The sequence below is a fragment of the Ixodes scapularis genome, unplaced genomic scaffold, assembly GCF_016920785.2.
Source record: "Ixodes scapularis isolate PalLabHiFi unplaced genomic scaffold, ASM1692078v2 PGA_scaffold0__279_contigs__length_252992795, whole genome shotgun sequence".
Classification (NCBI taxonomy): domain Eukaryota; kingdom Metazoa; phylum Arthropoda; class Arachnida; order Ixodida; family Ixodidae; genus Ixodes; species Ixodes scapularis.
In genome coordinates this window covers 49,454,575-49,467,563 of record NW_024609835.1, presented here as the reverse complement: position 1 = coordinate 49,467,563, position 12,989 = coordinate 49,454,575, and the positions used below count along the sequence as shown (strand labels likewise).

At 45.8% G+C, this 12,989-nt stretch overlaps 1 protein-coding gene across 1 annotated transcript in view; it reads left to right on the top strand.

Moving 5' to 3' along the window:
• LOC8052983 (endoplasmic reticulum junction formation protein lunapark-A) overlaps positions 1-12,989 on the top strand; it is a 36,032-nt gene that overhangs the window by 12,547 nt on the left and 10,496 nt on the right. The window contains exons 7-8 of the mRNA XM_040206741.3: positions 4,979-5,143; positions 11,121-11,288. Of these exons, the coding sequence (XP_040062675.2) occupies positions 4,979-5,143; positions 11,121-11,288 (333 nt within the window). The remainder of the gene's footprint in view (positions 1-4,978; positions 5,144-11,120; positions 11,289-12,989) is intronic.

Here is a 12,989-nt window from a genome sequence, read left to right as displayed (position 1 = left end):
TGACGGTTTTGTTGACCTCGTATAAAAGACTCCAGTGAAACTTCATATAATAAAAATCTTGGTGATGATACCAGGTTTTTGATGCATTTATATTTATCAGGGTGTCTAGCGACCGGGAATTATCAGGGATATTGTCAAAAAGCGAGCTGAGTCAGGGAAAATGTGCTGGAAATGCCATTGAGTGCCCTGAGCAAAGAGTTGAGGACTTGGAGCAGAAAATTATGCAATAAAGTCTGCTTAGAGTGGAGCGTGGGCTGTACTCACCCAGTGTCGAGTGTGCTGTCGATGCAAAGAAAACAGACGACCAATCCAGTCCAAGCCTTGGGTTGGATTAAGGGAACGACACTAGACTAGATCCAGTTAGAACTACTAGATTTAGTAGCAAATGGGAAAGCCTCAGACCCCAATCCAATCCAAGCCTTAAGCCAAAAGTCTCCGAAAGTGCACATCTGGCAGTCATTCTGCTATTCGGTTATTGATTTAGGGTGTGTAGTTGAGCGTCGTGTTTTCATGGTGTTTCCGGAAGTGGCCTCTTCACTGACGTTATCGACGGCAAGAAAGTGCTTGTTTAATCCGGACGGGATGAACGTGAATATTTCGGAATATGCAAGAAGAATTAAGACCATGCAAATTGATTCTCTTAGTGCTCAATACTCAATGCCTTGTGTTGTAATGGTCTTATATATTTAACCACCTCCACAGTGGTCAGGGAATTTCTACTGAAACTGTCAGGGAAAACCTGGAAAAGTCAGGGATTTCCTAAATAATATTTCGCTAGACACCCTGATTTGTTAGAACGACGAGATTTATAGAAAAATGACCTTTTATTGAGCAGGAAGTTGCACAACTTGATACCTTTTTACAAGTCCCCCTCGACATCACGCCACGTGATTCTCATGGCAGGCGCTCGTGGCTGCAGATCGAGAAATATTCAAATTTTTTCCTCGCTGTTATGCGGCGGAACCGCAACATTTCGAAGAAAGGAGATGTGCTTTCTGACCTTTGTGACAAGGTAAACTGTCTCAAAAGTACAAGATACAAATACTTTCAACATCAAAATTGGTGCGCAGCTCTTTTAAGCTGAAATTGTCACAAGTAGGAAACGGTCAAGCCTTCTCGTCGTGGGCCCCCATTGGTCACACCAGGATACTATCTACCGCTGGGGAAGCCTAGAATTGCTGGGTGATTTTTCTCAGTCTTTTTTCTGAAAGTAACCTTGGAATTTGGTAAATGACATGCCAAGTCTGAGTTTGGGAACTGTTTGCCTCTGCACAGATTTTGTTCAGCTTGTACGGGTAACATGCTTACTTATGCTGAGCAAAAGTTTCAAGACTGTCATACATTGCAAAGAAGCAAACATGTATTGATGTATGCCCCAAAAACGAATCATTATACTAAATTGCACCTTGCTAAACTTCCCATGTGAGGCATTAGCAACTATAAAACTTCTGGTTCCTCAGTCAAATTGTGTTTTCCAAGACAAAATGAAAGGAAACATGTGATTGGTTTCAAGCAGGCTGCCTGACATACCAGTCGGTCAATTCGTCATAAAATAAAATCTTGTAAATAACCCCCTGGAAGCCTCATTTAAGCTTCTTTCGGGCCTTTTTGAAAAAGCTAAGTCCCTCGGAACAAAGTCGCCTGTCAAATAGCGAGCACTCGGTGCGTGCTCAGAGGTGAGTATGCGTTTTGAAAGTGGTTGAGCACGCCGAGCGATTTGAAGAAGTTTGCTGCACTGCTTGACTCTGGAGAACTTTTATCTTTGCGCTAGCATCCTAGTGGCAGCCACAGCGGCTATTGCATGAGCGAGACTTCATGGTAGAAAGTTGTGACAATATCAGGAATCTGGACTGTTACGAATCTAGTTAGAGCTGCTCAGAGGCTAGTGAAGCGCCACTCTCGAGGTGTGTCAACGTTTCCTCCAAACAGCCGGAGTTGCAATCGGAATAATAGGCATATTTGGAGGCCTGCCTATTACTCCGTGGGTATGGTATATCGATCGGCTGCGTTATAAGCTAAAACAGTAAATACTAACTGGGCTTGTCCAGCGGAATGACTTTCGTGTTCTGCGTGGGGCTGGCGAAGCATCTCAGGGTGAAGGTGGGGAGAACATGGCATAGCAGCTGCGGTGGCAGCCATGCTGTGGCACTGCTAGCGAGCAGAGCAGCTCCGTCTGCTGCATTCTGTGTGCCTGGAAGCATTTGCTGTGGCACTCGACCACCGAAATTAGATGCTTGAGTGCCAAATTTGTGAGTACTTGCTATTTGCGAGGGAAGAGGCTATTAGTGACACATCGGCTGGCACTTCTGGGCTTCCGAATGTTCCTTTCAAGTTTTTCCTGATGGCTTCACTCCGATCATGCTCTCCTTTTCCCGAGTCTGCGCGTCTTTAGTCGTTTGTCAGTATGGCCTGTTCGAGAATTTTGTTTTATATTCACAATTATGTCGGGTGCTCGATTAGACGACCCGCTTCGGTCGCCTAGGCAAAGTGCCGCCCTTCGGATTACCGGTCGGCCCGGCCGAGGTGCCTGTTGTAGGTGAGTTATATGTTCTGCCGCGATGGATGGAAAAAATGTTGCGACCACCACAGAGCTCGGTGGTAGTCTAATGGAGGCTTATTACCGAGAAAACGCTGCATTACTAAGATTTTTGGTGTACATCAAAAGAGATTTTGAGGTAGTAGAAATTGATCTTCAGTTCTTCGCTTAAGCGTGTGAGACACCCTTCGCCAGTTAAGCACGTAAAACCCTCAAATTTGTCTTTTTGCTAATTTCAACGAACAGCACATTTGTGCTGGTATCTAACGGATATTTAGTCACTCTATACGTATTTGAGCTGAGAATTGAAATAGCAGGTCTCATAAAAGTAATAGAAAACCTACTAGCAAACTGGCAAACTTCAATCATTGTGAAAACACGAGACCAAGGAACAAAAGTGGTGGTGCTACTTAATCGGGTCTTAAACTGAGTTCCGGCATGTGAATCGTCTCATCTATCATAATATGGTCTTCGGTTTCCACGATGTTAAAATTATCTTCTCTTTGCAATTTTTTGTTTTTTTTACTTTTTTAAGCAAGAATTGTTTTTAAACATAAGGTGCAGACACCGTAAAGTGCAGGAGCAGCAGCAAAAATGCGAGAGGGGCCACGGGTGGCAGACACGAGAACACTAGAACAGACCGAAAAAAGGGAGCTCAGAATGCAGAAATGCTTGGCATCAAACAAAGTAAGGCTGCACAGTTTTTGATTTATCAAAAACTAGCAGGCAGCGTGCTTCTTTGCTTTATCATAATATTCGGGGCATTGACCAGGTGAGTTGTTACTGAACCTTGAAAGCCATATTGGGTCTGCTTTGGATATATGGCAGAGGGTTATGGACAAAGAATTGGGTAAAATATTGAATGATATAACTTTTTACATGGCAGTTTGTGTGTATTACACTACCAAGTACATTACCTTATTTACTCGAGTAATAGCCGCACTATTTACGAAAAACACCTGGGGGTTCGCTTTTCCGCTGAGCACGCAGATTGCCAATCACCGTGATCGACAGCATGATTCCAGCTGTTTACAGGACAGAGATAACGTCTTCATGCGACGACACCATCCATGAAGATTCCATTTGTCTGGAGAATCGTGTTCTCGATCTGATTATTCACTATGTTATCTATGCGCAACGCAATGATTGGCTGTATATGTGTTCTGTGGGAAAGTAGACGCAAGGGCCTTGTTAAAAAAAAAGCGTGGCTATTACTCGAGTAAATACGATACAGTAGAACCTCAATACATTCTCGGTTGATACGTTTTCCCGGTTGTGACGTTCAAAAACGCCGGTCCCGTTTTACTTCCATAAAGATACATGTATTAGTTTCCTGCCTGTTACGTTTGCTTTCCCGGTTTTTACATCCAAAATTCATTTGCTAGTCTGTATTAATCCTCAATCCTGTGTTGGGGAATCTTAGATGCCTCTTATTAGTTTGGCACATAAACCCCCCCCCTTAAAATTCCTTTATTCTACTGGTGATACCGTTCAAAATATTGAGAGGGGCGAGAGGCACACATCTGGTAAGTTCGTCCTCCGCGGCATCAATGACTTCTCTAATGTTTAATGACACTCCCTATTGTCAGCATGACCGAGCTCAGCATTGGCTCAGCATGGCATGGCATGGCCACTTCACGAAAGTGCACGCTGAGCCGTGTGCTGGCGAAACGTGGCCGTCAATGCCACTACGCCGCAGTCGAACTAAGGGAGGGGAAGAACGACACTCATGCTTTCGCATTCACAATTCATAAGAAGTGCTTCGGTGTCTTTGGACTTTTTAAAAATCATAGTATGAATGTCAGCTGCAAATGTTTAGACTCTTGGTTCTCATGTTTTTACAAATTTCAAGTCCAGCATTTAAATTTGACGAACTTTTTCAGACATTAGTGCAAACCTTTTATATTTTTCTTCTAAAGAGCAGCTTATTAACTACATTTTGATGTATCATAATTAACTATATGCTGAGTACTTTATAAAGTGTTTTGTTCATCCATCAAAAATAACCACTTTTCTCATGGTAAGGAAAGAGTTAGTAAATTAATCATAAAGCAGTTTTGATCGCACATTAAAACCCTCAGGGGCTATTGAATTCACTGGTTTCTAAATTTTTATTTCTTCTGTGCTTCTCTGGGTGTCGTTCCATCCGTATCCATATCTCAAATACACAAAACTCAAAATATTTAGAAAGCAATGAGCCAGGGAAGGTGCATCTTCAATAGCAAAAGCAACTGAATCCACCAATTCTGATTTTCGTAACACCCATATGTTGGTTTAGAGAAAATCTTGACTGAATCGTGGCGAGTGAGACAAGCCAGGCAACTCCTAAAATATCAGACTCCTCATTCCTTGGCCGCACTCCTTCGGGTTCGGCTTTCTCTGCTTTTCTCAGCAAATCCACAAACCTGTGGTCAAACATTAAATTTTAAGCTTTCCATGCAGGTCCCCTGCCACTTCCGAGGCCCATCTTCCCCAGGGAGCGATCTGCGTTCGACAGGGTGATAGACTTCCTGGTGGGCGAGGGACCTAGCAACCGGTACGCCCTCATCTGCAGCCGCTGCAACTCTCACAACGGCATGGCGCTCAAGGAGGAGTATGAATACTTGGGTAAGTTTTGTGGCCGTATGCATTGAGGGATGGTAGTGGCCATATCCTTTGTGTCGGGCGGTAGCTTGTGCCACCTAGGCGGTCATACCCATCGTTCCATGTTGGTTTGTGCACCACAAATTTTTACTTGGCTTGAGGTGGGGGTTTATTCTATTGACTTTCAATTTCATCTTTATTGTATCCCTTTAGTGAAACGGGGATGAGGAGGGAAAAAAAGAAAAGCAGACGAATATCGCCTAATGAAGCTTTTTCCCACTAGCAACACAGGAAAATAATATACAGAGTACTTTTTTTATTCACATATAATCGAGTACTCTACATTGTCACGTATGACAAGTGACATGACAGTCAATAACTAGGAAAACTAAACTTATCTTTAGGTAAACTTGTGCCAAAAACAAATTGCTTTGTCTTGCTTCGCTGGCAATGGTGTGGATGACAAGAACAAACGCTAGCGGAACAGTGCCTCCATACAGTGCGCTACGTCTGCTTTTGCACGCACTGTCTGTTTAGGAAGGTTCTAAACCAAAACATGCAGTAACTGGCGGGAATGAAATGGAACTTTCCAGAAGAGCAACAGGTGGCTAAAGGAAAATCTGGGGTGCCTGGTTTGAACCCTGTGTCTCCGCATGGGAGCCACGTGATCTGCCAACTCATCTACGCACGCTGCACTATATAATATTTCCCTCTATTGCTGGGGGCACGGAGAAGCATTGTCAAGCTTCTTTTTTTAGAGATGAGGGAACAAAAAGAGGGACAAATGCGACCCCATCTTCCATTGTTTTTTTTTTTCCATTGTTTTTTTGTTTTTTTCAGCACGGTCACTCGTCCTTATTTCGATAGCTGGCACGAGTGAAGCACTGGCCTCTCTTTGTTAGGCACACAATCCAGTGTCGATTACCAAACTTGACAAGCGGATTGGTGCCACAAGAAAAAAAGCCGATGGCAGCTATTTATTGCGAGAGGAAAACGGAAAATACTAGCTGTCGTGTTTTTCGATGCATTCTATTGCGGTCTCTACTCTTTAAAAAAAGCTAAATTCAGCCATCTTCCTCTCGCACGTTGCTTGTAGTGTAAATGCACGCCAAGATATGGCACTCATATATGTGTGTGGTGAGCACTTCATGGTTCTGGAGCCTTTGCATTCTGGTAGGGCATTCAGTACATTGGAGCCTCGTTGATACGTTCCCAGTTTTTCCGTTTCCCCAACTTTTAGATTCAGAATTGCTGGTCCCACAATGCTCTCATAGGAACACAAGTATTAATTTTCTGCTCAGTGCGTTTGCTTTCCTTGTTCTCACATCCAAAAAGCCACCGACATAGTGTTAATGGCGCCGGCCGATTCGCACGACGGACCGATTCGCGGACGAATTCATCACGTGACGACACGTCCACGGATCATCCGCCTCCCGAGCGCATTCACACTGAGGGGGAGACGAGGGACAGCAAGGATACACCATGTGGGTTTCCCCTTTGGGGGGTACCACTTAAAAACACAGAAGGTTCCTTTGGGTCCAGATAAAGACGTGTTTATTAGCTCGAATGCCACATGCTTGCCCGAGGGACAACAATGTCAGAGATGACGGCGCTGTCTTTTATGACAGGATCGCCAGTCGGAGTCCGCGCTGCCGATATTGACAGTATCGCGGAGGGGGAGGATCAGATAAGGAAAGGAAGGCTGTGTCGAGCAGAGCCTCTTCCAGCAAGAGTCCTGCCCGGTGGATTAGGGCCGTCTTATATAGCCTGCGAGAATGGACGCGCCTGGGGGTGGGGGTCGGATGTAGGTTGGCTCCCCGGAGGGGCGGACGCGTCCAAGTCATGATCCCAAGGGGTGTGCCTGTGGCAAATTACCCAAGAAGGGCGAGGGAAAGCCGTTCACAAGGGAATGCAGCTTTGCCTTCGCATCCAGGATGCGCCCCCACATGGCAACGTCCCACGGCCTGCCTGAGCTAGGCCTAGATGGGGGATGCGGGGAACACGTGGTTTCCACAACCATTTGGCCGATTCACACGACACACCAATTCACGGACTGATTCATCACGTGACAAACATGTCCACGGATCGTCCGCCTCCCAAGCGCATTCACATGGAGGGGGAGACAAAGGACAGCAAGGATATGCCCTTATGGCCAATTCACACTACGGACTGAATCGCAATTTTCGTCTGCAGACCGTCACGTCACAAATTCCTGCAATTTGCGCCTCGTCCGCGAACGTGCAGGGTGAAATGGTTGAGTTAGTGTAGCAACGGTACAACGTTTTCTTTGTTTTTTGTTTGTGGAAAAATAAAACAAAGATGCCACATTAATCGACATCTTGTAAACCCTGAGATGGGGAACGATAAAAAAACTGACGAACACAACAAAATCTCAAACGCAGCTGAATTTTATTGATATGAGCATACCAATAAATAGGCTTTCACACAAAAGGAAAAGAGAAAGGGCAAAAATGTCTCAAAAGCAAAAACAAGATGCCCAACGCGTTAACCCCAGACAGCCTGAGCCACTCCCCGGCTCCAAGAACCTTCGGAGAGGGAGCCGACCACCCGAACAACAACAACCCCACGGTCACCACACATGGTGACTACCAAACCGCTAAAGCCTAATCCCCATTTCCTACTCCAAGCAAACGCTTCCTGGTTTCCCCTAGCCCCTTCTCAAGGTTTACAAAGCTCCCCTCATACAAGCAAAAACTCTTTCATCCGATCACTTATCACCAAGGGCGGCTGGCTCACACAATTCCCCCGCTCGCAAATGCACTAAGTCTCCTTAATTAGCCTTCTAAACTATTCTTTTTCGTTACACAGAACGGAAGTTTCATCCCAAAGAGGGGAACAAAAATTACAAGAACTAACATGATTAACCAATTCAGAATTCTGCGCCAAATTCTTTACACACCTTTTATGCTTTGCAAGTCGGTCATTCAAACAACGCCCCGTCTGACCAACATAACACAATCCGCAGTCAAAGGGGATCTTGTAGACCACCTCTGCGACACAGGAGACTGAGGGATCCGGGTGGGGGGGGGGGAACCGGGAAGCGTTTGCTTGGAGTAGGAAATGGGGATTAGGCTTTAGCGGTTTGGAGGTCACCATGTGTGGTGACCGTGGGGTTGTTGTTGTTCGGGTGGTCGGCTCCCTTTCCGAAGGTTGTTGGAGCCGGGAGTGGCTCAGGCTGTCTGGGGTCAACGCGTTGGGCGTCTTGTTTTTTGCTTTTGAGTTATTTTTGCCCTTTCTCTTTTCCTTTTGTGTGAAAGTCTATTTATTGGTATGCTCATATCAATAAAATTCAGCTGCGTTTGAGACTTTGTTGTGTTTGTCCGTTTTTTTATCGTTCCCCATCTTGGGGTTTACAAGATGTCGATTAATTACCAGCTCGCCTGCACTCTCTCACTGCTTACAATGCCACATTAATCTGTTTTGTGCATTTGCTGGTTCATTTTGTTGCTCAATTCTATGTTTCACGCTTGTAGGAAGGCTGCAGAAACTTTGCGCGGTCGAAGCGACACAGGTTCCGGTACTCCTCAGAGTCTGTACAAGATGCTTCTTCCAAAACTCACCTAGCACGCCGAAATCTTTTTCGCACATGCAATCAACCTTTCCCCAGCAAGACCTTCCTTCCTTGTGGCTGTGGTGTTCTGAAGTGTTGTGCACGAGCCAGAAGCGCGTAAAGGCATCTCCAAACGCCTCTCCGCGAGCCCAGGACTTCGTTGCGCCTCTACGCCAGAGTCTTCTTGAGCAGGACTATGCTCATGTCACTGTTGTGCCATAGGTTAGTAAAGCTAGTGGTGCCAAGCCTATCATGGTGTTCTGTCTCGCTCTGCACATAACAGCGGTGCACGATTTTTTTTCGCAGTAGCTAACGTTGGTTTCGCTCTTGGACAACAATGCCACATTGCAACGGAGTTTCGCGGCACTGTGGGGTCGCGAACAGGTTCGGTCCGTCCTCGCTGTTGCCTGCTTGTCATCTCCTTTGTGTGGATGCACTTGGGGGAGATGAACAAACTGCGGAAGTGTTGTCACGTGATCACTTTGTCCGCGATCAGTCTGTCACGTGAATCGGTTATTAACGACTGCACGATGGCACCGTTGTCCAAAAGCTAATGCGACATTTGTTGTTACGGTTGTGGCGCTGTCGCACTATTACAAAAAAGAATTGTGTACTACTGTTACGTGCCACGTGAGACAGACCACCGTGAGGGGCTTAGTGCGAAGCTCCTCTAGCTTTACTGACCCAAGGCATAGCACAAGGCTGGTCCTGCTTGAGGATGGTTGGAGTAGAAGTCTTGGGCTTGCGAAGGGGCGTTGACACATGTCCTCATTCCGGGGCACAACACTTCAACACATCACAGGCACAAAAAGGTCTTGCCCAACCTTGTTGGCTTCTGGTTGGACCTTGCCGAATGAATGGCTGGATGGATGTGCAGGACAGAGTGCGGTGTGCTAGACAAGTTTTGACAGAAGTTTTTTGAACACTGTGCGTGAGGAGTACTGGAACATGCAGTGCATCAGCCGGGTACAGCTCCTGCAGCTTTCTTCACACGTGGAGCTGAAAATCGCACAATGAAATGAACCAGCGGACAGACAAAAGGAAACAGTGTGCTATCTTTGCTTTGCTTGTTTGTTTTTTGTTGTCGCTGGTATCCGAACCAACACCTTTCATCCTGCACAATCTTATGAATTGGGTGTCCCTAAGCCACTGCGACAAAAACAAAAAAAAAGTTATGTGCTTGCTAAACGAAACGCTTTTCGAGTCAACCCCCGCCAAAGATTCGTGAAAAGTGCAGACCAATAAAGCCCAGCATCTTTTCACTTGTTGATTTTTTACTTCAGGCACGTTTAATCTAAACACTTTTTTTTTTTGAACGGGCAATTTGAAGATGGTGCATTATTGTGCTTTTTTCTGTTTTTGCTTCTTGGCTCTACTGCCTTTTGTCGCGCAGTTCTTGGTTCCACATGTTAAAGAAGTTGCAAGAACTTCACCCGGCTGACGCGCAGAAGGTTCTGGTACTCCTCCGAGTCTTTGTAAATAAGCTTCTGTGAAAATTCGTCTAGCATGCCTTAATCTGTCCTGCCTGTGCACTACAGCCTGTCATCCATCAAGGCGTTCTTTGCGGCTTTGGTCTACCAAAGTGTTGTGCACGATTGCGCGGGGACGAATTGATGAGGACATGGGTAAACGCCCCTCCACAAGGCCAGGACTCTGTTGCTTAACCGCATTTGTCACCCGAAGCGCCAGCTGGAAATCACAAGCTTTTCCTGAACAAATTCGAGCTCTCACCGACAGATGCAAACTTTCTGAATGTATCTGAGATCATGCCTACAAACTTTTCCAGTGTGCTCATTTTGGTTTACACCTACAAATGTTTAAAAACTTTTTCTGAGCCATTTGAGTTCACATCTAAAACTGTCTTGTGACAGTTGCTATTTGTCTCATCTCTAGCGCACTCCGAATATCAGCCTCGTTCCTTACGTTTTTCCGGATCATACATTTCATATCCCCGGCCCCCCCCCCCCCCCCTGAAAAGCGTATCAATGAGGTTCTACACTATTTCCCTCGGTGCATCGTTTCCGCTGCCAAATACGAGCGGAAAGAGTAGTTTTTTTTGTATACAATGGACCCCTGGACTGAGAATGCTTTGCTGCATAAACTATTGGTGTCAATCATTTTGTTGCCCACAGGTAAGTGTCTTACGTTGTGGTAGTGTTTTTCTCTGCCATATGGCTGAGATTGCTCTTGTACATCAAAAATCCTCAAGTGTTTTATCTATTTCTCGCCCATCACTGCTGCTTGCCAGATGCCCTTGATTGTTTGGCACCTAAACCCGCCAACTTAAAATTTTTCTTTCAGCAACATTGCAATGCATATAGTCGTTCGCATATTTTTTTAAATATGATTTATTCTATGCATGAATGGCTAGGTGCATTATAGGCACAAAAGCTTGGTTATATTCATTTCTTCCGTGCTCCTTTCTCGAAGCGTTCCGGTGCTGCTACTGCCTGTACTGGAACCAGGCAAAGAAGCAGCGCCCTGAAATTCCCAAGGTCTTCGAGCTCCCCGGAAGCATGCTCGCTCTTCCGCCTCCAAATTCGTCTGCGGTTGTCCACGACGACTCGTCAGCATCCCTGAAGAGCTCCATCCCTGACAGTGAGTTCTTCAGCTTTCTTATATATCCAGAAACTCAAAGTTGAGGTAAAGGGGCACAGAACACAGCAGTCGGGATCTTGGTGCAGCAAGTCTGGCTTCAGCACGTGGCCAACTGGTCTCGGTGGTGTGTGCAAGCACGTCTGTGCACTTCTCTTGTTCTTGCTAAATATAGACTCGCCGAATGTTCCCGGAGTACCGAATTTCATTCAGTCCACTTATTGGAAGTAGATACCGTAGAATCTTGTTTTGATTGGCTGGTTTAGCCCGTGGCAGAAGTTTTCAGTCTGCCATTTTTGAGGATCGACCCAAAAAAACAAAAACATACATATAACGTTTCTGCATTACCATGGTACGGCGGGTGCGCATGGGTGGGAGCTCTGGGCATCGATGAGTTAGGTCCGAACAGAGGTGTATTGATTTTCTCTATTTCTATTTTATATCAAGTAGCTGCTAATCTGGTTCGCCAAAAACGATTGCCGGCTCGTTTGCTCGCTCTGGTTGCATCAGTGCTGTGTTTCAAACTTAATCTCGGATGCCAAGCCTAACACTCAACTTCTGTGTGTTTCGAGGCGAGAAAGAGAGACGAGACAGCAAGGAGCATGTCACGCAGTGCTCATGACGGAGAAAAGAACTTTAATAAAAACAAACCACTGTCGGCTTAGACCAGGAAAGCGAATTGAAGAGCTCGCACGAGAATGAACGCTACGCAGCATGCGCTTCGCTTCGATCCCACAGGGCAGCGCCATATTGGGGATCGGTTGGAGCGCGTCTGATGCGCCGCAACTCGGTTCGAAATCGAAGCTTGGAAGTTTAGGTACTCTGGGAACATTCAGTGACTCTAGTTTCCTGTTGACTAGGCAGGGCGACCAGAACAGTGGGGCTGGGGCGCTGGGAAAGGAAACATGCAGATGAATTGCCCCAAAATCGTGCACGAGCGCATACCCTTGAGAGATTGTCTGTCCCATTTTTTGGGGCTGAATATTTGTAATATAAAAACTTTGAAACATCGCCCACCTCCTGATTCTCGGCGGTCATCACGCAGATCGCGATTCTGCCACATCCGCAGTCTGCGGTACGTTCCTGTGATGTGCGATTTGGTAGCTGATTCTTGCGTTTTTTCGTCTGCCATATGCTTGCACATGATCTGTTCCTTTGATACGTGAGTTTGTAGGCATTTTCCCACGTGTTTAGTGCACTGTGAAACTGTAATCTGCTGCGGTGTCTGTTCCCGTTACATGCGTGTTCATAGCTGATTCCCGTGCTTTTGTACGTGATCTGCGCATGCAATATTGGTTACTGTGACTAAGAAGTTTGAGTTCCCATGTGTTCATTGCTCCTTGAAGCTTGAATCTGCTGCGTACGTGCTCTGCAGTGTCTGTTCCTGTGACGAGGGAATTCACAGCGAATTCCCTTTGGTTTATTGCACCATGGAACGCAAATAGGCTGTGTCTATGATCTGTGGTATCGGTTCGCGTAAGAAGGGGAGGGCAGTATTCATCACTAATTCTTAAAAAAAATTTGCTGATGCAGCCCATATTTTTTACCGTTTATCTCTTCATTTGGGGCGGGCATTCATATGGGCTTTTGCAGTATTATTTTCTAATCTCCTCTTTTGAAAGCATGTCACTAAAAAGAAACAGGGAAAGCCAAGGGAAACATCTAAGTCAGCTTGAAAAATTAGAGGTCACATTATGAAAGAAA